Source organism: Gopherus evgoodei, chromosome 10 (genome assembly GCF_007399415.2).
Source record: "Gopherus evgoodei ecotype Sinaloan lineage chromosome 10, rGopEvg1_v1.p, whole genome shotgun sequence".
Lineage (NCBI taxonomy): Eukaryota > Metazoa > Chordata > Testudines > Testudinidae > Gopherus > Gopherus evgoodei.
The window spans coordinates 3,955,078-3,982,234 of NC_044331.1; the positions used below are offsets into that span (position 1 = coordinate 3,955,078).

Sequence of the window (27,157 nt, forward strand, 5' to 3'; positions counted from 1 at the left end):
GAAACTGACCAATGATGGTCCAGCATTTTGTGCTCAAAGAGTCTTGAGCATTTAATTTTATGCTGAAAATGTTACAAGCCCCACCCAGAATCCTGAACGAAAGAGGCTCACTCAGCTTTTGCAAGGTATGTTACCCAATGGCTCCTTCAGTCTCCTTATGGTTCTGTGTCTTCCTTTTCTCTTGCATTTCTCCTGGCTTTGGTTGCACCCCTGCTTTCCCTGGGAATGACCGAAATCTCCCCAAATTTGAGTGGTCTCCCCGAGGCGTAGCCAAGACGGAACCAAGTGTGCAGAGTAAAGCAGTGACATGGTCCTGCTGGAAAAGGCTGACAAGCTGAGTGATGACAAAACTGCAACTAACTGCCCTAAGAGCAAACGAACTGCTCATCAGTTCATGCCTGTCTGGGCTCTAAGAACAGGCATTTTCAGGCTTTGTACTACGATGTTCTAAACTAGCCGAGTGGAAGAAACTCTAATTCATGCTTTGATGTCGGTTTGGACACAGACAAACAAGCTTATTTACTCCATCAGGCACTTAACCCATTCCTAAAGTGCCGACGGTGAGCCCTCGAGATCAGAGCGGCATCTCTGTGCTCCCCGCTCAGGCTGAATCGCACGCTCCTCGGACCAATTTTGTTCTTCACACTTGTCTGCCTGCTAAGGCCACTTTGTGCACACTGGCCTCAGCACGGCCTGAGATGCTCTGCAGAGATTTCTCCTGCCCAAGGGAACTCTCTGCTCCACTAAATTTGTCAGAGGTGGCTGTGTTGCGGGGTGTGTGTGGTGGGCTGCAGATGGTCTGCGGGTGGGACGGAGCTCTGCGACAACTGATCCTCCGCTAGCATAAGGTAGCTTTGCACAGGGGCAGCTCTGTCTTGTGCCCAGGCCACTCGACTGTAAACCAGGCATCCTGTGGCCACTGCTCTCCACTATAGAGAATCTGGCCAGTGGGTTTATTTTCTTGTAATGTTTCTTATCAGCCAACTGATAGTATTTAGAGATAGGCCAGAGGCCTGGACCCTGGATCTCTGGGGGCTCAGAAGCCAAACCCTGATAAAGATCTGAATTTTGTTCCCAGGCAGAATCAAAACCCTGGCACTGAAAATCCCCAAACGGGGGCACTTGGGACTCTGGATGTGTATTTTATGGCTTGCCCTGTCTCTGCTGTAAGCCAACAATCTCACTAGGTCACCTCACAGAACTGTAGGTGCTGGTAAATATTTTGACTCCACAGAGCTAGACTGAGTCAGAGTCAAATAAAAATATCCCGCTTTAACCCCCAGGTACTAGTCTGGAAGGGACACAAATGCTCAAGCATCAGGGCACAGCCTAACTTTTAAGTGACAGGGGTCAGAACGAAACTTACTCTGCGAGCAGGTTATTCCATAATTACTCCCTTGGGGGTTTCTTGCACCTTCCTCTGAAGCACCTGGCCCTGGCCACTGCCCGAGGTGAGATACCAAACTGGATGGAGAACTGGGCTGATCCACTCCGGCAACTCCCATGTCCCTAGTCCTTTATGAAGGTCTGTCCATAGCTATCAAGGGGCAGTAAACTCCTAGAACTGGTGCTGACCCACCCTCCCCTTAAAGTTTCCACATTTCCTCCCCAAAATAGGACCTTTATTCTTCATGATGGGGGCATCCTACCCCAGTTGCACACTATGCACATAAGAGAAGCCAGAGTGATTATTTTTGCTCAGACTGGGACTCAGCTGGAGATGCTGGACAGCAGGTTCAGCTGAACACAGACATGCTTTATTTATGGAGCATGTTTAGACCATGCTTTGGGCAAACACGGTACATTTCCCCACGTACAATCAGAGAGGAAGGTAAAGAAAGCTCTTTTGTAAGTATGATGCATGCGCCAGCAATTACAGAAGCAAACACCTACACTACATTATAAATCACCTGCAGGAAGAGGATTCTAAATTCCTCTCTCCAGGCTATTTAGAAAGGCAGCGACAGACAGAGAGAGATTATTAAAAATTTTCTTTGAAAAATCTGAAGTTGAAGTGTTCGCAGTGAGCCTTGACTACCTTGGCAAGAGCTGGAGACCCGCAGAAGAAGACTTGGACTTTCCCTTTATTTTCCTCTGCCATCTTGTGGAACACCTGACACAACACAAAAGCAGAGAGAAGAAAAGAACAAACTGAGGTCTGTTTTAGCCTCTCGCGTGAACACCATTAACGTGCCCTTGGTTCACTAGATCTCTTCCACCACAAAGCTAAGCAGGTGGCACAAAGCACCACCTAGGGAGGTTCCTTTCATGGGTGGCCGTTAACAATAGCTAGGGAGGGTGGCTTGTTTCCTGGGCATGGATCAGCTGATGACGTAACATAGTCTTAAACAGTAGACATGAAATTTGAAACTGCCATCAAAGAAGTCCTATAGAGTTCCCACTTCAAGAGCCACCAGAAACCTTGGCTCCTCCGGCATCGTTTTCAGCTCCGTGCTCAAGCAAAGCTCCCATTGACTCTAACAGGAACCTGCCTGGTTGAGGAGGCAGAGATTGGGCCAGGAGTCCAGACTGTCAAGTATCAGAGGGGTAGCCGTGTTAGTCTGGATCTGTAAAAGCAGTAAAGAGTCCTGTGGCACCTTATAGACTAACAGATGTATTGGAGCATGAGCTTTCATGAGTGAATACAGGTTCATGCATCTGACAAAGTGGGTATTCACTCACGAAAGCTCATGCTCCAAAACGTCTGTTAGTCTATAAGGTGCCACAGGATTCTTTGCTGCTGAGTCCCAGACTGACCACACTGGCACCATTGTAAATACACACACCCTGCTGACTACTCTGGAGTTACTCCAGCATTACTCTGCTCTGGGTGCTTGTGGTGGGTGCACGCAGAAGCAGTTTGTTACTTGGGTTTCAAGGATCGTTACCTTGCTCCAGTCAGGGCGGCCTGGTTGGGTTCTGGTCCTGAGTCCGGTGATAGAGTCTTTCTTTTCCTTCTGAGCCAGCAGATCTAAAGCCATCTGCAGACCAATAGCCTTCATATCGTTCTTACTAAGAGCTGAAGTCATGTACATGTGCATCTCTAGAAAATGGCCTGTACATTCAAGGGAAAAGCAAAGGGACAGCTGAGCATCTGGAGTTCAGCTTGTTAATGCAGAAGTACTGACCAAGGCAGGCTCAAAACACATTGCCACCGAAACCTCAGCTAGGAGAACACCTGTCTCTGGGGAAATAGATGGAACAACATGTCACTTCAACCAGACAGACTCTCTTTTGGTCTGTACACCAGCCCGATGTTCTAGGCCCCCTCCTCCAGGTAGGAGAGTCTCCCACCAATTCACAGACTCCCAACTGTATCTTCCTCGTTTTGCTCGTGGAGAGAAGGTGCTGCCTCTGGAAGTGCAGACTGTATGTGGTCGGGACACATTATCAGAAGAGCAGCAGCAGCTGTAGCACGAAGTAGCAAAGCAGGATTGTTTGGTGCCAGTGCCCAAGGGAGCTGAGGTTTCCCACCCAACCATTCGCACAGAGTTCTCCTGCCAGGAGCGGGCCAGTCCAAGCAGGGGAAGGAGTGTGGTAGCAGCAGTCAGACCAAGGATACCAGGGCCACATTTAAGTCTGGCCCAGGAGTGCCTCCCTGGTAAGGACCTGCCGAAAGCCTGTGGAACGTAGCCTCAGTGAGCTTTGATGGAGCCAGGTTTGGGACACAATGGCTGCAGCTCATAAATCCCCCTCCAGCTGCCTCTTTTCCTGTATTTGCAGATGGGCCTATCACAAGACAATAGGGACAATGCAACATTCTACTATGTTACTAAAGACACTTGCACTCTGCTGCGGGGCACGTGTCATGGAGGCTGAGGTCAATACAGGGCCGGCGCTTCCATTTAGATGACCTAGGCGGTCGCCTAGGGCACCAGGATTTGGGAGGGCGGCATTTTGCCGCCCTCAGTGGCAATTCAGAGGCAGGGGGTCCTTCCACGCTCTGGGTTGTCGTCTGCAATTCTGCGGCGGGTCCTTCACTCACTCCGGGACCCGCCACCGAAGTGCCCCAAAGACCGGGAGCGCGGAAGGATCCCCCCCGCCACAGAATTGCAACCAACGACTGGGAGCACGGAAGGACCCCCGCCTAAGGCGCCAAAAACCCTAGCGCTGCTCCTGGGTCAATAGTATTCATACATGCCCACTGGAATGGGTGAGGGAGGAATTCACTAGAGCCACCTGGCTTCCACTTACCTTCCAGTTCCTCATCAGCCTGGTCCATTTCCAGCTTAGTGAGCAGGCTGACAAACCACTCAAAGGACTTCTGGTCTCGGTTGATCCAGATGAAGTCAACCTGAAAGCACAGTTTTTGCTTTGGTGATAGTGAGCCGCACGGTTTCATACCAAACTACGAATTAGTTGACTGGTTGGTGTTTGTGCCTTTTAGAGCCCCAGCAGCCCCCTCTTTGCAGACTGGCAAAGCGACAAGGCCCCAGTCCCCAGCGGCGCTCAGTCACAATAGACAAGGGACAGACAGGCTTGAGATAGAGCCAGGTTCTAATTCTGTCTCTACCTAGGCCTTTATACCATGTTCATCACCATGGGATCTGGTGAAGGAGCAGAGTCCCACAGATTGGGCCAGTTCAGCCTCAGCAATTCAATGTAGCTTCACTTACTCTACTGGGGCTCTGCCAACTTATGCCAGGTGAGGTCAGACCCATTGCCTGGGGGAGTGGTGTATTCAAACCTGTATTAAAATTGTAAACTGTCACTTTTAATTTTCAGGGGTTTCCCTGCTACTGCTTGCAGGCATGAGAGGTCTATAGGGAGGCATGCTATCTGGGAGCAGCAGTCAGTCTGCAAACAACCAGCCTAGAGGAAGGTGGGGTAAACTGTCCTCGCTGCCTTAGGGAGCAGCCTGCTTTGTCTCTCTCTGTTCTGGATTCTAAGAAATAAAGTTGTGTTACACTGTAACCTTTCAGAAAGAGTATTTTATGTTTCTATCTAATACCTCTGTCTGTGAACATAGCTCTAGGAGAGTGGTGTTTGGGCATTTATTATTTAGTAAGGATGTATCTGAGTGCAGGACAAGGGTCTGGAGACCTCTTGGCAGAGGTGCATTGAAGAACCCAAAGACCTATAAATGATTGGATGGTTTATACCTCTTACATTATTGTTACAGTTACAACATAGGTGCCAATGGTTTCATTATGAATCTGTTGGCATCCCTATTATAATCAACTGCAGCGCTTCCAAAGGTACATTAGCCCCTCTTGACTTAAATGGCACATTATAAGCCTGAGGCCAGGTCTACGCTACCACTAACTTTGATATAAACTTACATCACTCAGCGGTGTGAATAAGCCACCCCCCACCTCCAGCAGCATAAGTTGCACCGACCTAAGCACTAATATGGAGAGCACTATGACATAGCTACCATCTCTGAGGTGGATTTGTTATACCGAAGAGAGAGCTCTCTTCCATCGACCTAGAGCATCCTTACCAGACCTACTACAGCAGCGCAGCGACATCAGTGCAGCTGCACCAATGCAGCACTTCTAGTGTAGACAAGCCCTGAGATACAGTTTCTGCACCAAAATGTAGTTTTTATTGCATTTCAAAAGTTGGTGCAGTAGTTAGACGTTGGTAAGCCAGCAGATCCTCAGACAACACAATGGGGGGCCCTGATCCGGGAAGTTGCTCTGCCCAGGAGCCCACTGCACAGAGCAGCTCACAGGACTTCCATCAGATATTTTCTACCAGTAGTCAGGTCGTCGATGGGAAGCTTTGAGTTATCCCTTTAAGTAGGAGCTCACCTTCCTAAGCTTCATTTCATCATCCTTGAGGCTCTCACACCATGAATAGCCACAGCAGGGATTGTTTTGTTTTCTCATGCGATACCTAGAAGAATGCAACAGAACCCACATGTGGTAACAAGCACTGTCATGTGTTATAACCTTATTCCCAGATCTGGACCTTAGCGTCCAAAATATGGGGGTTAGCATGAAAACCTCCAAGCTTAGTTACCAGCTTGGACCTGGTACTTGCTGCCACCATCCAAAAAATTAGAGTGTTTTGGGGCACTCTGGTCCCACTGAAAACCCTTCCCTGGGGACCCCAAGACCCAAATCCCTTGAGTCGCACAACAAAGGGAAATAATCCTTTTTCCCTCCCCCCCTCCAGGTGCTCCTGGAGAGATACACAGACACAAGCTCTGCGAATCCAAACAGAGTGACTCCCCCTCTCCGTTCCCGGTCCTGGAACAAAAAGGACTTTCCTATTCCCCCAGAGGGAATGCAAAATCAGGCTAGCCAATCCAACACACACCGATCTCCCCTGATTTCTTCCTCCCACCAATTCCCTGGTGAGTACAGACTCAATTTCCCTGAAGTAAAGAAAAACTCCAACAGGTCTTAAAAGAAAGCTTTATATAAAAAAGAAAGAAAAAATACAAATGTTCTCTCTGTATTAAGGTGATACAATGCAGGGCAATTGCTTAAAAGAATATTGAATAAACAGCCTTATTCAAAAAGAATACAATTTAAAGCACTCCAGCACTTATATTCATGCAAATACCAAAGAAAAGAAACCATATAACTTACTATCTGATCTCTTGGTCCTTACACTTAGAAACAGAAGACTAGAAAGTAGAAACTACTTCTCCAAAGCTCAGAGACAGCAGGCAGAGAGAAAACAAAGACCCCAGACACACAATTCCCTCCACCCAAAGTTGAAAAAATCCGGTTTCCTGATTGGTTCTCTGGTCAGGTGTTTCAGGTGAAAGAGACATTAACCCTTAGCTATCTGTTTATGACATCATGTCAGCTCTTTAGCACCCCACCCACCCCTCACCCCCAACTCTCAGTAGTGAAAACTCTCCTTAGAAAGTCATTAGAGCTGGGCCACGTTTTTCCAAAATTCTAAATTTCAGCCATTTTTTTCTAGTGTTCACCTTTTTGACCAGCTCTAGAAAATACCCTTATCCAGCTTCTTTGCAAACTTTCTGTTCGGGTGTCAATCTTCAGTGTAGTGTCTGTCCGTTTGGAAGGACGAATTTGGTTTTAGGAACATCTTTTCACCCACATATAAGGACAAAGTCCTTAATGTCAGGGGGAAAGGACGATCTTGTGGCGAGATCACTGGACTGGCTCAGCCACAACCTTCGTGTCTGACCTCAGGCGAGACACCTGATCTATGCTGGGCCTCAGTTCCCATCTGTACAATGGAGATAATAGCAGTTCCCTACCTCAGCAGGGCCCTTGTGAGGTTAAAATCCATTCAATGAACGTAAACCCCTCAGCTAACAATACCTAGCTCTTACATAGCATTGTTCGCCCACAGATCTCAAAGCGCTTTCCAAAGGACATCAGATCATTATCCTTATTTTACAGATGGGGAAACTGAGACACCAAGGCAGAGGTGCCTTGTAAAAGGTCACCCAGCAGTCCAGTGGGAGAACCAGGAATAACGTCCAGCTAATATGGCGATGAGGTCTAGATCAGCTAGAAAAGAACTGACCCTGAATGTAACACATAGCATGAATCTTGAAATCACTATGTGGCTTTAATTTGGCAATGGAAGAAAAATTCCGCCTCCGTGGGTTAGTATTAATTCTACTTAAAAAGCCTTAAAAAGGTACAATGCCAACCTGTACATGATGCTCTGCAAGATAGAGGCAAAGGGAGTAATGCCGATTCCAGCGCCTACCAGCACAGCATGTTCCGAGGTGAAGATCCTTCGCGTAGGTGTCCCATAGGGGCCATTAATATAACACTAAGAGAGAAAAAAGGCTGCAGTTTGGAGACACACAAGATACATTTGCTTCAGTTTCACAGAGATGCTTCTCATTATTTTTGTTATCTAAAATAACCCTGCATTGGCAGGAGAATGGATAGCAGCCTAGGGTCTCACCCTGCATTTTTTGCACAGCCAAAACACCCCCTGAGCTCAATAGAGGATTCAGGATTGAAGATCAGCATCTTAATGGAGCTTCTCTGCCTTTAATGGAAGTAGATGACTCTACGACCCACAAGCCAAGTGCTCGGCACCCAACGTGGCCTCAGAAATGTGGTCATTTCTTTGAGGGCCTAGCTGAGATTGATTGATTTGATGTGGGTGCTAAGTCCTTCTGAAAATCCTGGCCACTGTGCTCCTGCACCTTAGTGGGAGGCAGGCAAGTCGGGGAGCTCAGTTCTCAGCCTACGTCCATCACTGTAACTCCGTGGGCTCCAGTGGAGCTTTGCTGTTTTACACCCGCTGGGGATCTGGCCTGGGATTTTCAATTGTTTTAATTATTTCTCTTATTTCCAGCCCAGCGGCTTAGACAGCGTCCAGTCTGTCTGCATAACACGAGATAACAGAGCTGTAACTGTAAGATTTAATAGCACTTCAGCTCAGCATCGCTGGCAGAAAAGATGGATGCAAGACACTTTCTGGGGGGTTCTCCACCTGCCCAAAAATTCAGGGAGAAAACAATCAACTCAAACATTGCAAAGCAATTGTTAGGTTGGCTTTTCAGCCAGAAACAGCTGCACTTTCTCTGTTTGGTGTAGACGCAGGGCCGGGAAAGTGCTCTGGCACCAGCCTGTCACACCCAGTGCCATCCTTACCCATATGCAAACTATGCAGTTGTGAAGGGCACCAGGAAATTTGGGGCACCAAATTGCCTGGTGCCCTACGCAGCTGCATGCTGCTCCAGTGGCTAGCCTGACTCAGCCAGCCAGGAAAGCTGCCCCTGCCCTGCCCCACCCCCCCTCTTCCCCAAAGCCCCTGCCCCTGCTCTGCCCCAGCCCCAGCCCCACTCCACCGCTTCCCCTGAGGACTGCAGCAGGGGTCAGGGTAGGGAAGTGAAGCGACCAGGCCCCAGCCTGCTCCATGCCACCAACTCATGCTGGGGGGCAATTTCCTCCCTGCCCCCCAAGCCTGCTCCTGCCCCCAGCCAACCTTGGGCACAGCCCCCCATCCACAGGAGGCTTCGTAGGGCACCACAATGTCTAGGAATGGTGGGGCCCATAGTCAGGTGAACAAGGAGGGGAACCTGAGAGAATAAGATTTACTTTAGCCCCAGAGTGGCACTGCTTGCGCACGTAAGGACTACTTACAAGAGAAAGGATTTACAGGCCAGAGTCCTACTGCCCTGTCTGGCTGGTGGGTCTTGCCCATGTGCTCAGGGTCTAACTGATCACCATATTTGGGGTCGGGAAGGAATTTTCTCCCAGGTCAGATTGGCAGAGCCCTGGGGGGTTTTAAACTTGGGTCATGGGTCACTTGTAGGTTTAAACTACCGTAAATGGTGAATTCTCTGTAACTTTAAGTCTTTAAACCATGATTTGAGGACTTCAGTAACTCAGCCAGAGGTTAGGGGTCTACAGCAGGAGTAGGTGGGTGAGAATCTTTGTCCTGCAATGTGCAGGAGGCCAGACTAGATGATCACGATGGTCCCTTCTGATCTTCAAGTCTATGAGTCAATGATCCTGCAACTGGCTCTGGGGTCTGTTTGCCCAGAGCCGGCTGCAGGGGAGACGCTTTAACCAGCCACGCAAAGGAGCCTCTTACCTTGATATTACAAACTCTGTGATTCTCACTCAGCTTGGCAGAAACCTGTTACATAAAGAAAACCATGTTACCAATAGTCAAGCAGATGACATTGTCCTCAGAATTTATTCCATCTTGAGTATTAAAGTCACCCGTACTCTGATGCACCCAGAGATCACCCGGTAAAACTTATCTCCTTCTTTCCAGTTTTTACAGATTGGCGGAGACATTTATTTGGGTTATATCATTCCTGACCTAGTCATTGCACCAGGAATAAGTCAAACATGGTATTATTTTAGCGCTACAAGAGTCACTTTCAAGGTAGGTGGCTATAAACCCATTCTTCTGAGAGGGACAACATAAAGTAAAGGTTTTCCATTTACAGTCCACATTAATAAAAATTATCATTATCCAAAATGGGAAGACCCATAAGTTTAGGGGGAAGATTTTCAAAGGCATTAAATCTCACCCAAGATGTCTGTGTAAATTATCCAGATTGTAATTGAATCAAAGGTTGATTCAAAAATGTAATTATTCAGATTCCCACAAATCATGCGTTCGTCGGGCATGGGAGGGAATAAGAGATGTACACGAATTTTGATCAGATTGACAATGGTAGGAGGATCTCTGCTAACGGAGAGAAAAGTTAACAGTTCAAGAGCAACAGGGAGAGAAACTCATTAAAAATGGTGCATATAAATTCTTTATCTGTAATGACTGCTCCTTCAGCTGTGACAGAATCAATATCCTGAGAGCTTTTCATAACAGATGATAAAAGCCAGTAAACGTGGCTCTCCAGCTTCCTAACATTAGTATGATTTATATCTAATTTTGCTTTTTTTTCCCCGTTAAAAAGAGAGCGTGTGACTCTTTGCTGATTTTAAAATGACTTCCTTTCTATTCCTTGTCTGTCTAAACTGGTTCACTAGTGACTACTGTATTACTATACATTTCAGCTTTGTAGAGGAATCTTTTCTAAAATTCGCAATAAGAAATTCATTATTAAGCCACAGTAGCAAACACTGATAAAAAGCACAAACGTCATCCAGCGTCTGCCTTTGTATTTTCTCGACAAAGGACAAAAGGTGAATGTCAATGGGAATTGTATGTGTACACCCATCAGAGATTATCAGGATTTGGGCCTTCATCCAGCTCACACTTCTGTATGTGTTTTAACAGTAAACACATAAATAGTTGCACTGAAGTCAATGGGAATAGTCAGATGCTTAAAATTAAACATGTAGGGTTGCAGGATTGGAGCCTTATCTACCATTCAGTACAACTTGGACTACATCACCCAGGATGCCCCATGGTTTCCCCTCTTGCTGAGCCACCACATGCGTGACAGTGCATGGTAGCTGTCTTCTGGCTATGGAACCCAGCCCAGAGTGGAGAACGGGGATATTGGATACCCAAACTGTAACCCTCCAGGCGGCAATTCCACATCAACCGTTTACTTTTTGTGGCCAAAACCCAAAGACACTGGATTTTTTGGATATCCATTTTTTCAATGAAAAATAATTTTTTTCAACCAAAACAGATACTTTTAGCAAAAAAAAATTTAAAGTAAAAAAAAACCAACAAAAAAACTTTCAATAAAAAAAAAAATATATATATATATTTGATGGAAAGATTTTGACCAGTCCTATTGATTCCTGAATGCAGGCCCCCAATGGCCAGCATTTACACGGTCCTCTCCTCTGACTCATCTGTGCTTATCCTAAAAGGGCTCATTGGTGCTATCCAGACCCAGCCCAGATGGGGATGATCCAGAGCCACCTGAATTCAGTAGCCCCGGAAGCATATAATCAATGGTAAGTTGTCTAGCCAACAAATGAATTGTCTTTACTTCTCTGGCATCCAGGCTCCCTTCTTCATCCCTTCTGGTGACAGTGAGGTCAGCAGGTTCGCAGCCAGGGTACCTGGTGGCTTTGTAAGACGTCAGTTCAATTGTTTCATCCTTACTGGTGGCTACTGACGCCTCCAAACCAGATGAGCAGAAAAGATGTTCCTAGAGCCAAATTCAAAGGAAACACTGTGAGCCATGGCAGTGAGAGAGATGAAACTTTCTTCTCCTTATTGACAGGAGCTATTTGATCCATCCAGGGCTTTGCTGCTTAGGCCCCGTGGCAGAAAACAACTCTAACGAGGGTTAAAAAATGTGTTGGGTCATGTGGTAGTGAGAAAGGAGGTAAGAATGCCCAACTATTTCATGAACTGTAACTAGACATGAAACGGTTGGGCATTCTTACCTCCTTTCTCACTGCCCATATTACAGGGGACAACGTCCAGGACGCAGATCTTCCTGCTTTTCTTACATGCACAAATCTGATGCCACATGGGCAGCAGAATGTCATGAGGATTGGAGAGCAGTGAGATATAGAACCAGATCCCTAGCTCATGTAAACTGGTGTAGCTCCATTCAAGTCAACGGAGCTCTGCAGATTTGCACCAGCCTGGGGTCGGTCTTATTTTTTCTAGAGGGAGTGTTTCCTAATGGCTAGAGCACTGGATTGGGATGCTGGAGACCTGGGCTCTGTGCCCAGCTCTGCCACTGGCCTGCTGGTTGATCTTAGGCAAGTCACTTCATCCCACTGTGCCTCTGTTTCTCCTTCTGTAAAATGGGGAGAATGGTACTGCCCTCCTTTGTAATGCACTGCAATATCTGCTGATGAAGAAGCACTGTATAAGAGCAAGGGATTATTATGAGGCCTTTCAGATAATGGCCTGGTCTGTTTGTTTCAGGTTTCAGTACCATTCTGCTCCTTTCCAGTCATCACGAGCATGTAATTCACTTTCCATCTTGATGGTTTTTATTTTAGATTAGGGAAAATCAGCAAACTCATAAAGAATAGATAGAAAATCCCCATGAGAGAGAAATGTGGGGGACTCCAACCTCGGCCCGGAAATGCATTACAACCCTCCGCTGCACACTTCTTGTATGTACCCAGAAGCCCGGATCGGACCTACAGCACACATGCTGTTTGAGAAACAGGAAGTAGGAATAACTCTACAGGAAGACACACAATTCCAATCCGAAACGTAACGGTGACTGTCCCAGGTGAAGCAACCGATACTGAACTCTGGGGCGTGTTTTAATGAGTTAGCAGAGCCCTCTGTATGTCTGATACTAAGACATCAGCCTGAGAAACCCAGACATTTCTTATTCCACAAGCAACGGGCTTTGGGGTTCCTTGTAGCAACAGAATATTCTGACACTTTTGGGTATCCTCAACACGAAGAAATGAACAGCCTCCGCACAGGGCAATATGCCAGGATAAATACAGGCAAGGCCCCTCCCCCATGCCAATGCCAATGTCACCATCCCCAACTGGCACTGCCTAGTGGCAGCAGCAGCAAGAAATATGGTACTCTACCACATTTCACAGAAAAGCAAACTAAAGGGCACTCCTATTTTAAACTACAAAAAGTGGTTCATAAAAATAATCCCCGTCCATGACAAACCTGAGTCCATTTGTGGTACCTCTGCTTTCTTAGATTTCTCAGTAGCCGTTTAGGATCCTGGCTGAGTGGTTCAGGCCACCTGAAATATTCATAGAGTCTGTTGGTCCATTGTCCTCGTGATCTTATATGCAGCCAGATGGTATCTGTGAAATGAAGGCAAACAATGGTGAAATAAGAAAGAGCCTTGTATAAATATTCTGATGAGGGAATCATACAGCTGGACTGAAACTTTCTCCAGGCAAGAAGCAGAGTGATATATTTTTAAATCAACGGGCCAAGTTAATGTCTCGGTTACACCAGTGAAAATCTAAAGGAATTTCTATTAAGTCCAATGCAGTTACCCTGGACTTCCTGGAGAACAGATTTTGGCCCAGCATTTAAATTAAGGCTGAATTCCAAGCTTTCAGAAACACCAGAGGGAGTAACAAGGCTGCTAAGGAAAGCTAACCAAATAAATGCTCTGGCCATTTCAATTAGGTCAGTCATCCAGTATAACAGCTGCAGTTGCAGGATCTGTACATCAGATGACATATGTTATCCCTAAGATAGTCAGCCCCTTTCTGAGAATGGAATACACAGCAGTGTTTCTCTAATTGCAGGGAAATATGTGATTTGGAGGAGACAGTTTTTTTGCCCTTGATTTTGCTCAGAGAAGCCACATTTCCCATGATTCCACACAAGGGGGAAGGGCAGAGCCTCAGGGCAGGTGGAAATGTTCCCTTTTAGCAGGGACAGGGGAAGCAGAGGTTGGAGGCAGCTGCTGTGAAGTTATGCCCATCTGCTTTTCCTTCCAGAAGTGTGGAGCTCACGTCTGCTGGGAGAAGGGGATGAGGTGGAATACAAGTTCCAGCTCAGCACAGGGAAACCAGACACCATCCTGGCAAAGAGCTTCCTTTCTCATGTGATTTAAAAAAAACAACAACACACACACCTGCTTCTCGGCATGCCACAGCTAGAGCGCCTAATTAAATGATTCTTGGATATTGAATCAGTTACTTCAAATGTAGCCCGTTTGCTGCAAAATCTCGCTGCACCATACCAAATGGTCTCTATCTGCTATTTTATCATTCTAGCCTTTTTGTAAGTAACCATTCCGATTAAACAGCAAAATGACGCAGTTCTGGCATCCAGTATAATCACATACCTTGTTGTTCAGGAGCGCTGCTAATGGTGAAAGGATGCCACTCGTACTTCGCAATCGCTGGGATATTCAGGTAAACGTAGTCTCCAGGCTTGTAGTGGAAAAACTGTGGTCTCTTAATCACAAGATGAGTCACCTTGATTGAAATGAAAAGCCGAGAGAGCGAGAATCTCTCTGCACACAGGAAAACCCAGCAGACTGTACGTTATTCTAAGCCTTGTCCACTGTCTTAGCTTCTCCAGAGCACAACAGCCTCCAATTTTGTGCCTGCAGTTTTGAGCATGCAAATACCTCTGGGCATATTTTACAGCCTGATGTCTAGCTACCTCTCTGTTGGGACAGCCAGGCCCCCTCAACTGCAGAGGTGTGACCTATATCTGCTCCAAGCTTGCTTCCATGGAGAAAGAGGCCTTTGGGAACGGGTGGCCAAGCAATGGCCTTTGTTTCAATGTTTGCAAGGTCCTAATAATGCTGACAGAGGATTGCACCATACAGATCGTTTCTTTATCAGACCAGTCAAGATGCAGCTCAAGAGAACATCTTGACTGGCCAAATACTGAAGCATGATTTTGTGCCATTTGTTGTGCTTTTCACATTCGCTTGTGAGCAGTGACCCAAAAGAAGGGTCTTTAGACACTTAAAATAAATTAATGAATGTTCTGGGCTATATAACATAAGGACCACTCTTACACCAGATGAAAGAATAATAAACCCTAGCTCTTAGCAGCAATCTCAAATCACTTTACAAGAGAATCAGTATCCACATGTTACAGAGGCACAGAAACTGGCCCAATGTCTGGTGAATACAGATAGGAATGGAACCCAAATCTCCTGAGTCCCATGCTGGTGCTTTACCTACTATGCCACGCTTCCTCCCTATTTGAGCATTGCCATTTCTAATTTCCATGAGTCTCTGGAATGCTGCCACACAGTAGACAATCATCTGAGTTTGTCTTTTTAATACCTCTTTTGTCTCACTTTTCCCCTGGGTCACATAAGAATAGTTGTTTTGTACAGGGGTTTTCACCAGAATCGCAAAGCACTTTACAAATGCCAAAAGCTCTCCCGTGAAGTGGGGCAAGGATTTTTATGCCCATTTTAGGGAATAGGAAAGTGCAGCAATGAGGAGTGAAGTGACTTCCCCATGGTCATGCAGCAAGTCAGCGGCAGAGCTAGGAATAGACTCCAATAAGCTCAATTTCCAATTCTTTATTTCACATCTCACCCCAGCCCCAGCGGTATTTTTAAAACGTATTCTCATAAGTGAGTGTCTTTGGATCACTTTGGGAACAAACCTTCGATGGCAGGAGGTTGATTTCCACAATGTACAGCCCCCCCATGCGTGACACAGCAATGCCAATTGTCTTCTCCACCACAAACAGAAATCCAGGAACCACAAACCATTTCCAAAAATTAGGCCCATGGAGGACTAACAACGCCCAGATGAAGATGTAGGACAGGTGAGTCCAGTAGAAGACCTGCAGGTCACAACAATAACGGATCACTGGGAATGCTGGCCTGTCATGGGTGATGAATAGTAAGAGAGACTAATGAGGGCAGTGGTGGCAAAAGATGCAGCCCAATTGTGGCTGTAGTTCAGGTAAAGTGTCATAGTTTTCCATCATTTCTTTTCATTGTTATTTCTAGGCACCAGATACAGTAAGCTCCAGCTCGGCTTTCCAGTCCAGCCAACAATGGCCGTGGACAGGTATGAGAAACCAGTCATTCTTAGCAGAAGGGGGCCACATGTAGCTCTCAGCTATACTGGTGTCAATGTGGAACCTCCAGGGACTTCAGCGTTGCCATTCCTGGCCAACACAAGAGTAACTGAGGTCAGAACCTGCCCCAAGAGGCCCCTGGATTTATACAGGTGTAACTGAGAGGAGAAACCAAGGCCCTACTGCGGTCTCAACATTTCTCCATTTCACTTGAAGAGGCAAATAAGCCTAGGGACCATGTTATCACACAGGCCCGCATGGAAGAGGGCACACTACCTCTGTGGTACCGGGGGCCGTGCTTCCTAGACGGAGAGTCTGAGCGGGGCTCTGTGAAGATCTGGTGGTTGTGCACAGGAAGTTGGTGCCAGACACAGAGTAAAGCAAAGCCCTTGTAAGCCCCTAAAGTACTGAACGCCCATCTGCGTTGAGCGGCTTTGCAGACAAGGAGCCAATTCCTGTACTAACCGCCCCTGTGCAGTTCTTAACTTGGCCTTGCGAGGCATGTAATTACCTGAGTTTGTCTGAATTGCTGGGTTTTATTTCTTAACCCATTAAAGTGCTTTGTTCCCCACCCACCCCCTGCCCTTGTGAGCAGGCTTTTCCTGCTGTCTTTCTACGTAGGAGTTTGGCTGCATGGGATTCAGTTAAATGACCCTCTAAGATCAGCTACCAGTTTACTCAGTGCCGCATGGAGAGAGACTAACATATTCTCATTGTGCTGCAACGGCAAGCTCTGTGGAAAGAAACGCATGAAAATGACCCTGGCAGAAAAGGGATGCAGAATGGGAGACACTGGAGCATATATGACTGCGCTGTAACGAAGGGGGAACGAGCAAAACCAAACCCCACTTGCAAGGTGCAGTGGGACGTACCTCAAAATGGCCGCTCTTCCGGACAAAGGTGCTGGAGCACACTAGCATCACGCAGACGAGGAGCTGCAGTGCAATCCCAGTGATCGAGGCGCTCCCGTGAATCCAGCCAATCCCGGGCCAAGTGGTGAACAGATATTCCCAAAGCGCGGGGCGATTCTGGGTCTGAGTCAGCCTGACTAAACACAGAGAAACATGGGGCTGCGGAGCAGCAGCGGCCAAGGGGATTAGCGCTTTCCACAAGAAGTACGGGATCAACAAGGGGATACTGAGCATCCCAATGTGGCCCTGAACTCCTCAGAACTGCTGTCCCTGATCTGTTCATTTGTCTGTAAAATGCCACGCACACCTTGGATGCAGTGTAACTCAGAGATACATAATGAAGACCACAAAAAGTGGCCCATGTACCAAGGTCTCCCAAAGAGTAATATTAATCCTTCTTCGACCAAAAAAAGCTTTGAGGGCAATGGAACACAAAGCAATCCTTTCCCTTACCAGGTTGTGGTCCTGGGACCCCATGGCACTAAACCTGTTTTCTTTGTCTTGGAGCCAGCGTTCCAGTTGCAATCATGTCTCCTTTCTTTGTATTTATTAATAAAATATATTATTTATGCAAAAAAAACAAACTACACCCCACCCTCCCACAAAATATCTCAGGGACGCCCTTATAAATCAGAGGAAGTTGAAGTCAGGATTTCTGACTGATTTGTCCTAAAGCAGGATCATATTCCACCACTCACTCCAAACATGGGTTGTCAGCAGGGACTGAACTCAAAACCTTGAGCACTTGAGCTACAGAGAAACTCAATTGCTGGTAATAGTAGAAAGCTCTTAACCTCATATCAGGGGAAGCCACTAGAGGGGAACAATGCACAATGAACCAGTGAATTACGTACAGCTCCAATCCCTTCCTGTCTCACATACACTTCTACCTTAGTTGAAACCTTACACAATTAGCAGCAATGGGAAGAGCGAAAGTAAAATGCTGAGCTGATCTTACAAGCGACACCTGCCTTAAATCCATTGCTCCCCGAATGTTTGAAAGCTGAACCCTCCCTTCAGGAATATGGAATCAATTTTGTTCCTTCAGTCTCACCGTATCTCATTAAAGTCCTGCTCTTGTTAAATGTATACATCTTCTATGCCCCCCATGCCCCCCCCAGGTAGTCCTTAGAACCACCCTCTACTTTAGGACATGCTGGATCAAGCTTTACATTTCTTCCTCTCTTTTCTTACACCCTTGGATGTGCAGCTAAATAGTTAAAAGGCTGACATTTAAAGAAGCTTTATTATCGATATCCAAAATGACTGGGGCAAATCACACCTCAGAGCTATTGTTTTAGGCTCTCTGCAGACTCAGGCAGATGTTGCTACATCAGTTACACTCAGGGCAGTTCACCGTATCAGAGCTATTGTCTCAGGATCTCTTTAACTCAGGTAGAACAAGGCTACATTGATTATCCGAGAGTCATGTTTTGAACGGTTTCTTTGCAACCATAACATGTAGGGACCAACTTTTTTGTTAAATAAAAGTTCAGACCCTGGAGAACAATGAAGAGGTTTGTCTGCACCCTGCTGGCTGGTCCTTCACATGCCCATTCCCCCCTCCCCAGAGGTTGCACCCCATTCTTTAGGAAATGCTGCTTTATCAAGTCTGTATTAAATGTAAATTTCAATCCTTGGTTTTTTAGTAGCTAATGTTCTTTATAGTTAGAGGGTTTGGCATTTTCCATGTTAATACCTGATGGGGTTTCCTCTTTAGATCACTCAAGATTTGCAGGGTATGTTAGAAGAATGGTTGCATGAGCAAAGCAAATGCAAAAAAAAGAATCATAGCAATTATTGCAGGGGTGTATGGGCAAGCAGAGGATTTACTACTCACCAAAGTTCCCCACATGTGCTCCGGTGTGAACTGCTGTGAGAGCCCCCACCACATACCCCACGAGCTGGTGGAAGATGACGTTTTGGTCTAGTGGGAAAACTTTCGCAACCCAGGTAGCTCGCAACCATGTCAGGCAACGGCGCAGCATAAGCACCTTTGAAAACCAGACGACAGTGATAGTCACGCCTCGCCGTTACAGCCCTTTCCATCAGGACACAGAGCCACTGAGTTTAAGGCCAGAAGGGACCATCAGATCATCTGGTCTGACTTCCGTGTGTCATAGCCCCTAACTCCACTCAACACGCTTACTTCAAAGCCCTTTGCTAAGGTGAGTGAGTAACATCATCCTGACAGGACAGAAGGGCAAACCAAGGCCCAGAGATGTAAAAAGACTGGCCCAGCATCACAATCAGGATTTGAACACAACTCTCTTGACTCCCAGCCCAGTGCTCTTCTCATGGGGCCATCCTACCCCCCTTTACCTTTGAGTAAAAGCTAAAGGAGACTGGAAGGATGTCTGTGTGCTGGCTGCTCTGGGGCGAGGCCAGTCCTGGTTTTACTTGCTCTCGCAGAGCTCATATCCTTCTTCCTGTTTGTTATTCTTTAACTTTTTATTTTTAACTTCAATGGTCTGATTCTCTGAAATATTCCCCAGCGAGTGACATGACCACACGTTCCGTTTCCTTATTTCATTAATAACTTGGATAATGGAGTAGAGATTAGGCTTATACAAGTTGTGGATGACACCAAGTTGGGAGGGGTTTCAAGCTCTTTGGAGGGCAGGATTAGAATTCAAAACAACCTTGACAAATTGGAGAATTGGTCTGAAATCAACAAGATGAAATTCAATAAAGACAAAGGCAAAGTACTTGTCTTAATGATTGCCAACATTTGCCCTTTTGAAAATAAGCAAAGCAAAACTGCTGCATGCCCCTATGGAAAAAGCAAGCATTACAGCAAGAATCCTCTCTCCCTTAGAAATCCTGTCTCCTGAGTGCACGTGTGGTGGAAGGGAATAACTGGCCAGGTGGTACTACTGCTGGAAAGAGTCTGGGGGTTGGAGTGGATCACAGATTGAATGAGAGTCAACAATGTGATGCAGTTGCAAAAAAGACTAATATTCTGGGATGTATTTACAAGAGTGTCATATGTAAGACACAGGAGGAAATTGTCCCTTCTCTACTCAGCGCTTGTGAGGCCTCAGCTGGAGTTCTGCATTCACCTCTGGGCATCACAGACAAGGAAGGATGTGGACAAATTGGAGAGAGTCCAGAGGAAAGCAACCAAAATGATCAACAGTTTAGAAACTCTGAACTGTAAGGAAAGGTTAACAAAACTGGGCATGTTTAGGCTTGAGAAAAGAAGTCTGAAGGGAGATCTGAGAACAGTCTGCAATATGTTTAGGGCTGTTATAAAGAGGACAGTGATCAATTGTTCTCCATGGCCACTGAAGGTAGGACAAGAAGTAATGGGCTTAATCTGCAGCAAGGAAGATTTAGGTTAGATATTAGGGAAAACTTTCTACCCATAAGGGTAGTTAAGCTCTGGACCAGGGTCCCAAGGGAATCCCCGTCACTGGAGGTTTCTAAGAACAAGTTGGACAAACCCCTGTCAGGGATGATCTAGGTCTGCTTGGTCCTGCCTCAGCACAGAGGGCTGGACCCGATGACCCTTCTGGGTCCCTTCCAGCCCCACATTTCTACGATTCCATGCTTCACTCAGCCCCTTGTGACACCCGATTCACGAACCCCCCCACAGCGCTGGGAGGGAGGTGTGACTGTCCCCATCTGCCAGGAGAGGCGCAGGACTCACCCCAAGGAACGTGCAGTTGAAGTTCAGACACTGCCCGCAGCCTTTCGCCACCATGACCCAGCCCCCGAGAGGCGCGTGCTGCAGAGCAGCCAAGGTGAAGAGGAGGGTATTCAGGCACAGATAGCCACCCATGAAGAGCAGCTTGCTCCTGTTGTTGTGCCAGTAGGCTGGGGTTAAGTAGCGTGGCGTGTGGCTCTTCTGTTTGACTGTCGGGGGCTTTAGCCAGTTCGCGGCACTGTTGGAAAGGGAGAGAACATGAAGGGAAGAGGTTTGTTACAAAGCAACCAGCTCCAATGCTCTGCAGCTGTGAGAAGAACACTGGGAAAGGTGGGGGAGGAGGTGGCCCTGCACCCACTCTCCAAGGGGAACTCCCAGGGGTGCCAGTGGCAAGAGCTGCAGGATGCTCTCCTTTGGGTTTCTACTGCAGACAGCATTCCTGCCGGTGCTGGCCCCTGAATCAGCACATATTTCTGCCCATGGCAAGCTCCTTTCCCAACCAGCCTCCCTGCCCCCAGACTCTACACCTCCATATAATCCATATAAAACTAAGTCCCTGGCCATACCATCAAACAGCCTCCAGCTCCGGCTTACAACCAGTTGGATATTAACCCATCCGGATGGGTCATCGAGCAGGAGGCAGCTATCAAATACATGGGCAGTGTCCCAGACGGAGCTGGAGGAGGCTTGTAAGATGTGGACCCTTGTATAGCAGCAGCGGCTGCCAAGTTTGGGGCTCTTCAGTGGCCTTTGTGGGGAAGTCGTGACAACACATTTGCTACAAAGCTGCAGATCTACCGAAGCCCAGTTACATCAACTCTTCTGTATGGACGCGAAACATGGGCACAGAGGAAGGCTGAAGGTCACCGGACTGATGTGTTCAATTCTCGTTGTCTCCTGCTCCATGTCAAATGGCAGGACAAGCTCAGCAACAGGGATATTCAAAGACAAACCCAGCAACCGCCTCCATCAGCAGTTTCAGCAGCTTGGCTGGTATGGACATATTATTAGAGTGGAAGATCAACGAATTCCAGCATGTATGTACCAAGGGATGCTGCTACATGGCCTGTGACCATGAGGGCACCAAAAGCTTCAGTGGTGCAAAAATATCGCCAGTGCTGGAGAGAAACCGAATATAAAATCAGACCACCTTAAACATCTTGCCAGAGTTCAATCCGGGTGGCACTAGATTTGCAAGAAGGCCATGTCCCTTTGGGATTTGCCAAGATGATGATGATGACTCCATGCCCTCGCATGTTGATGCTGGTCTTCCTCCGGGCTGCAGGGAACAGACTGCAGCCATTTTGCACCATCTTGAGCATATCATACCTCTGGAACCCTCTGGATGGACTGAGAGCAGTAAAAGCACTATAAACTCTGGGTGCATTTGACCTGAACTCTTGGTTTACTGACTGGAAAGTCCCCTGAGCTGCTCTGCTCATGCAGTGCACTACTGGCTCCTAGATGAATCAGGATCAGTGGAGGAGGATTTGGATAAAGTTACTGGAACATAAACCCTCCTTCCCATGGGCTGTCATGGCCACAAAGGTGGGAAGTGGGAGCCTACAATAAATGGACAGCTGGAGGCACCCTGAAGTCCCAACTTCTCGAAGCACAGAAAGTGGAAAGGCAGCTGAAAGCCACTAACAGGAGGAAACCAAATAGGTGGAGACGACGTGCCTACATCATTCCACAATGCCGGAGAAGGGTCAACATCCCTCATTTAATGCTGATTAGGTGGAAGCAGGAGATTCACCATATGGAAATAAGAGTGAGAGGTATCCCATGGGGCTCCTCACATTCTGAAGACATCTCCACTGAAGAATGCATTGATAGAGGGGCACTATCCTGAAAGATACTGCTACCCTCAGCTCTCGGTGGGCCTTTCATTGTACAGATTAGGAGGAGAGTCAGTTGTGATGTCTAGAACACTACAGTATTTTGCTCCCTTTCACATTCTGATGGTCCACATGGCAAGACTTTCTCCTGGCCTCTTCTCCTCCGGGCAGAGCATTTCAAAGCACATGACAAGCAGCATTTCTGAGGTGTTATCGCACTCTTCATTTCATCAGGGGATGCTCAAAGCACCTCGCAGGAGATGTGCAGGATCTCAGGCCCTTCATTTTTAAACATCATGGCCCTGTTCTGATTGTTAGTCCAGCACTGAAGCAGCACAGAAACTGGTGTCCGGTTTCTCACACTGGGCATCTGTAAGCGAGTGTCACAAAAACATGCCAGCTCCCAGCTAGATGGCAGCTGCCAGCAGTAGGCTCAAGCAGACCAAGTCCGTGTAGCTGGAAAACAGCAGGGAGAGTGTCTTGCCCTGCGAATATTCAAGCAGCCCTGCTGTGGACAGAAGGGATGCAGTTTCCTTTAAGTGAGCTGTTTCTCAAAAATCACCCCTAGGCCTTGGACGGATCCCAAGCCTCATGCTCTCCTGATAGGGAAAGGTTTGGTAGATTCGTAGAAGAGGGACTCTTAATCGCAAAGGGAAAAAATAAAAAGCACCCATCCGCAGCTAGGCCGCTGTGAGCATAAATACTGATATTGAAGGAGCCTGTGAAATCGGGGAAGAGCAAGGTGCTAACAAGGAAAATGCAGTTCTAATATACGGCGCTGATTAGGAACCCAGAGGGGCCTGTCAAAGCTATTATACTAGGGATAAAATACCTTATGGTTAAGTTCTCCATGACCTCTGGAAAGCGTTCGAGTTCCTCCCTGAGTTCCTCAAAAGTGATGGAGCCACTGTTGTCTTTGTCTGCTGACTCAAAAAGAGCCAGTGTGAGGTCGTCCAGTTTCTCCTCTGGCAAGGATATTGCGCTCTCCTTCAGACATGATTTCAGGACCGTGCGCAGTTCATCCGGGTCAATGGAACCACTGCCTATGGTGAGCAAGAATTTACATCTGATGCAGATTAAAGTAATAACACATTTGTTCCTGTGTTACCGAGACAACAGAAGGATATACAACAGCTAGTGAACTGGTTTATGAAAACCCTGCGTACTTTTAGTTTTATCTTCCCCTTGGATACAGAAATAGGCTTCCTTCCTTGAACTCAGGATTTTCATTGGGAAATTGTGCCCCGAGGGTAAGGTTGGCTAATTGTTGATAGATTAGGGGGAAAAAATGGTTTAATTTACATTAAGTAATGAGTAATCTACGTGAAACAACTATTTTGAGAGTGCAAATTCCAATCTTGATTGACAGTTCACCATTATGAAATCCACACAGACATGCTTAACTGGCTGCAAAATGTAAAGACAAATTAGCTTGGAGAGTGATTTGGTTCTTAGTTTTGTGGCCAATCCTTTAAGCTCAATTAGGTCAGAGCAGAAAATACTGGCAGGGTAGAACTGGGATGTTTATTTTGCTGATGTTTTCACTTTTCCTATCCTGTAGATAAACCAACATTTCACATGTACCAGAATTTCAATATTAGACCAAACAAAAAAGCATGACCCTCAAAGCTAAACCTCTTCGCAAATTTCAAGTTGCGGCAGGTATGTTTTGCAGTCAGATCCCTAGCTTAAAACCTGCCCCTGTGGTTTTGATCAAACCATTCACTATGAATAATATTTGCGAACAAATACTTTTTGTTAACAAAATACTTTTTATTGTCTTTAACTGTACTTGTTCTTCACTGAGTGTGTTTAAATAGAGTGTAGAAATAATTAAAATAGTCATTGGTGCAATCAGTCCGTTAATGAACCTCTTTCTGTGTGTACCGAAATCAGAGGTGCGACTGCAGCATGTAGACATCCCCAAGCTAGCTTTCACATAGCTTGCGTCAATAACAACAATAATGGTGCTCTGGCAGCATGGGCTAGCCACCTGAATACACATCCAGAGTCCTGCATGGACTTGTGCAGCCTGTGCAGTCGCGGCTTCACTGCTAATGATGGGAATGGCTACGCATGCCACAGTCGCACCTCTGATTGCGGCGTAGGCAGACCCTCTCTCTCTGGCCCAATCAATATTTAATTATTTAGACAGAGTGGAACAGCTCCAACAAGACAGATTGGGAGGGAGTCACCCCATAGTCCAGTGGTGAGAGTACTTAGCTGGCAGGTGGCAGATCTGGGTTCAAATCCCTGCTCTACCTCTAGCAGAGTGAGGATTTGAATCTGGGTCTCCCACATCCTGGTGAGTGCTGCAGCCACTGGGCAATGAGCTAAAAGGGGGTTGGGAGGACCCACCTGCCCTGGCTGTATTCTGTATGGGCTCCGATCGATTAGATGTGCTCTAAGCTGATCTCTGAGCACACCAACCCAATCAGGCCCCAAAAGTGAGATAGATGAAGAAAGGCCTAGTTCGGGGCTTGGATGTGAGTGAGGTGCTGAGCTGCTTGGTGGTGTCGGGACTGAGGTGGCTGCGCGTGTGCCCCGAGACAGAGGTACTGAGGGACCTTTACAAATGGACTTAGGCAGCAGCTCTGATGATCTAACATTTGGACATAGGTGCCTAATGCAGCAGTGAGGTGTGTAAGTCCCCCTTGTGAATCTAGCCCTAACAGCTTGGCTCCTCTCTAGGGTAAGAACATACCGGCATACGACTTACAATTGGAGCTAGTTTAATTGCTGTCTTTTAAGGGTATTTTTGAGACCTTCATCACAGATGGGGAAGATTGAAAAGTCACAGATTGCAAAGTTAAGCTTGATAGATGGTTTAGAAGTATCCATTCCCGATACTTCTCAGCCAGATTGATTTAATTCAGGAAGAGAAGTCTATGCTGTGCTGGAAGAGAACAAGGCTGGCACTACAAAATATTAGACACTGGCTTCAGCTGAGTGGTATAAATATCTGCTAATTGCATGTTTCCCCACCCATCTTTAAGAAGGCGGACGCACTCTCATGCTCAGGACAGCAGCATTGATATCCAAATGACAAGTGGGGGTAAGTAAATTCTTCAGAATCTTACCATCTACATCGTAAACTTGGAAGAGGAATCTTAGCTTGTCCGTTTCGTCTCCATGTATGAGAAGGTTCAAGGCTTTGAGTAACTCATCTAAACTAATGGTTCCACTTCCGTCAGAATCAAACAATGCAAAGAACCTCTCAGCGAAGAAGGACTACAGAAAGAAGAACAAATATTTCAACAACATTTGAGGGGTACTCCTTGTATACCCAAGCCAGAAGTCTTCCATTAACATCAATGGAAATTTTGGCTTAGTAAGGGCTGAATATGATGGTGATTAACAACCTTACAAAAAACTAGTCAGACAAAAAGATTAAGACTTAAAGATTTAGCCCTTGTCTTTCACCTGTGATTTCGGTCACTGCTAACAATATACGAGTGCTGTGACAATCAAAGCTCTTTGTAACCCTTCGGCATTAGCCCCTCCATTCTATTTTGAAGCTTCACTTTTCTAATTAAGACAGGATAACAACAGACCAGAGACCCATTTTAATCTGCCAGTGCTGTTCTGCACTAACTACTGACAAATGGGTGAAGTCTAATAATACTCTACAGTCTGAGCTCACATCTGGCTACTGAACAGAAACACAGCAGATCATCAGCCAAACTCCCCCCAAGCCCCAAAGAACTTGCCTCTTTCACTTTCAGAGCGGTTTTGAATTCTTCCAAGTCAATTTCTTTATCTTCCCCAGCGATGCTTTCAAACTGCTTCGTTACCCACTCAAGCCATTGGGTGTCATCGTCTATATTCATTGTGCTAGGAAATAAAAAACGGCACCTTAAACGCTGTCATTTCAACTTCATGTTAATTGTTCAGCTTTAGAAATGCCTTATTAGGCATATTAGAGAGACAAAGTGTCTGAGGTCATATCTTCTATTGGACCAGCTTCTGTTGGTGAATGAGACGAGCTTTCAAGCTTACACAGAGCTCTTCTTCAGCTCTGGGAAATGTACTCAGAGGGTCACAGCTAAATACAAGGTGAAGAGATTCTTTAGTGTAAGTATTTCACACTTATTATAAGAGCCCATTCAAGGGGAAGTGATCTGTTAACAACTCTCCAGTCATAGGACAAAGAAGTGGGGTTAGTAGTTTACAGATTGTTGTAATAAGCCATAAATCCAGTGTCTTTGTTCAATCCATGATTTCACTGGTCTACAATTTTTGAGAAGTCGTCTGCTTCAGAGATAAAATGTGATATTTATTATGTATTTTGATGTGCTGAATTCAAATATGACAATTAAAACAACTGATTGGCTACTGTTTCTAAGATATTTAAGTTTTTACATTTTATGTCTATGTATATTGTGTAGACAGTAGAGTTTTAATCATACATTGTAAACCTAGGTCTTTTCATGTGTTTATGGTTGCTTTACATGATAATATTTCACCTGTCCTGTTTATGTAACACTTTAAAAATCAGCAAAAGAGTTATATAAATAAAATTTATTATGAAACAAAAGGCAAAAAACTATTACATACATAGTTTAGTCCTATTCAGTGTCTACTCGGCGCTTCTTGGCTTGTCTCTTGTATTCATGAAATGGAGCATCTCTTGTCACTGTCCAGCAATAGTCTACAAGCATTGATGGGCTCCATTTGCCCTGATAGCCTGCCAGGAGATTCCACTGCTGTAGTCTGGAGCCCAACAGCTCTGCCTTACTCTTGGGTAGTTCCAAATCCCTGACAAGGTCATTCAGTTCACCTTGTGTTATGAGGTGTGGTTCAGAGGAGGAGGATGGGAGAAAATGTGGGTCCTGTGACATTGATGGTTCAGGACCAGAAGTTTCATCCTCTTCCTCTTCCTCGTCTGACTCAAGTGAGAATGATTCTGGTGCATCAGGAACCGGCAGTCCTTCTCTGTGGGGTACTGGGCGTATAGCTGA

The 27,157-nt window shown here is 46.3% G+C and overlaps 1 protein-coding gene across 1 annotated transcript; it reads right to left on the minus strand.

Annotated features, from left to right (window-relative positions):
- Window positions 1–1,709: 1,709 nt before the first annotated feature.
- On the minus strand, window positions 1,710–26,026 carry NOX5 (NADPH oxidase 5). Its single transcript, XM_030578327.1, has 16 exons — window positions 25,907–26,026; window positions 25,277–25,427; window positions 23,029–23,239; window positions 20,362–20,596; window positions 18,550–18,703; window positions 16,671–16,846; window positions 15,376–15,558; window positions 14,084–14,216; window positions 12,940–13,082; window positions 11,324–11,485; window positions 9,496–9,540; window positions 7,589–7,713; window positions 5,757–5,841; window positions 4,195–4,294; window positions 2,889–3,055; window positions 1,710–2,113 (listed from the first exon to the last, which is right to left on the minus strand). The coding sequence occupies exons 1-16, from the start codon at window positions 26,024–26,026 to the stop codon at window positions 1,982–1,984; spliced, it is 2,322 nt and encodes a 773-aa protein (XP_030434187.1). The 3' UTR covers window positions 1,710–1,981.
- Between the last annotated feature and the right edge of the window lie 1,131 nt (window positions 26,027–27,157).

What these genes read in the sequence shown, in the direction of transcription:
- NOX5 (XM_030578327.1), bottom strand. Translation starts at nt 26,026, where the DNA reads ATGAATATAGACGATGACACCCAATGGCTTGAGTGGGTAACGAAGCAG. An exon ending in TCAACTGCACGTTCCTTGGG is followed by an intron (nt 18,704 to 20,361) that starts GTGAGTCCTGCG and finishes TGGTTTTCAAAG; the next exon opens with GTGCTTATGCTGCGCCGTTG. An exon ending in GGAGCCTGGATGCCAGAGAA is followed by an intron (nt 9,541 to 11,323) that starts GTAAAGACAATT and finishes TTTATGTAACAG; the next exon opens with GTTTCTGCCAAGCTGAGTGA.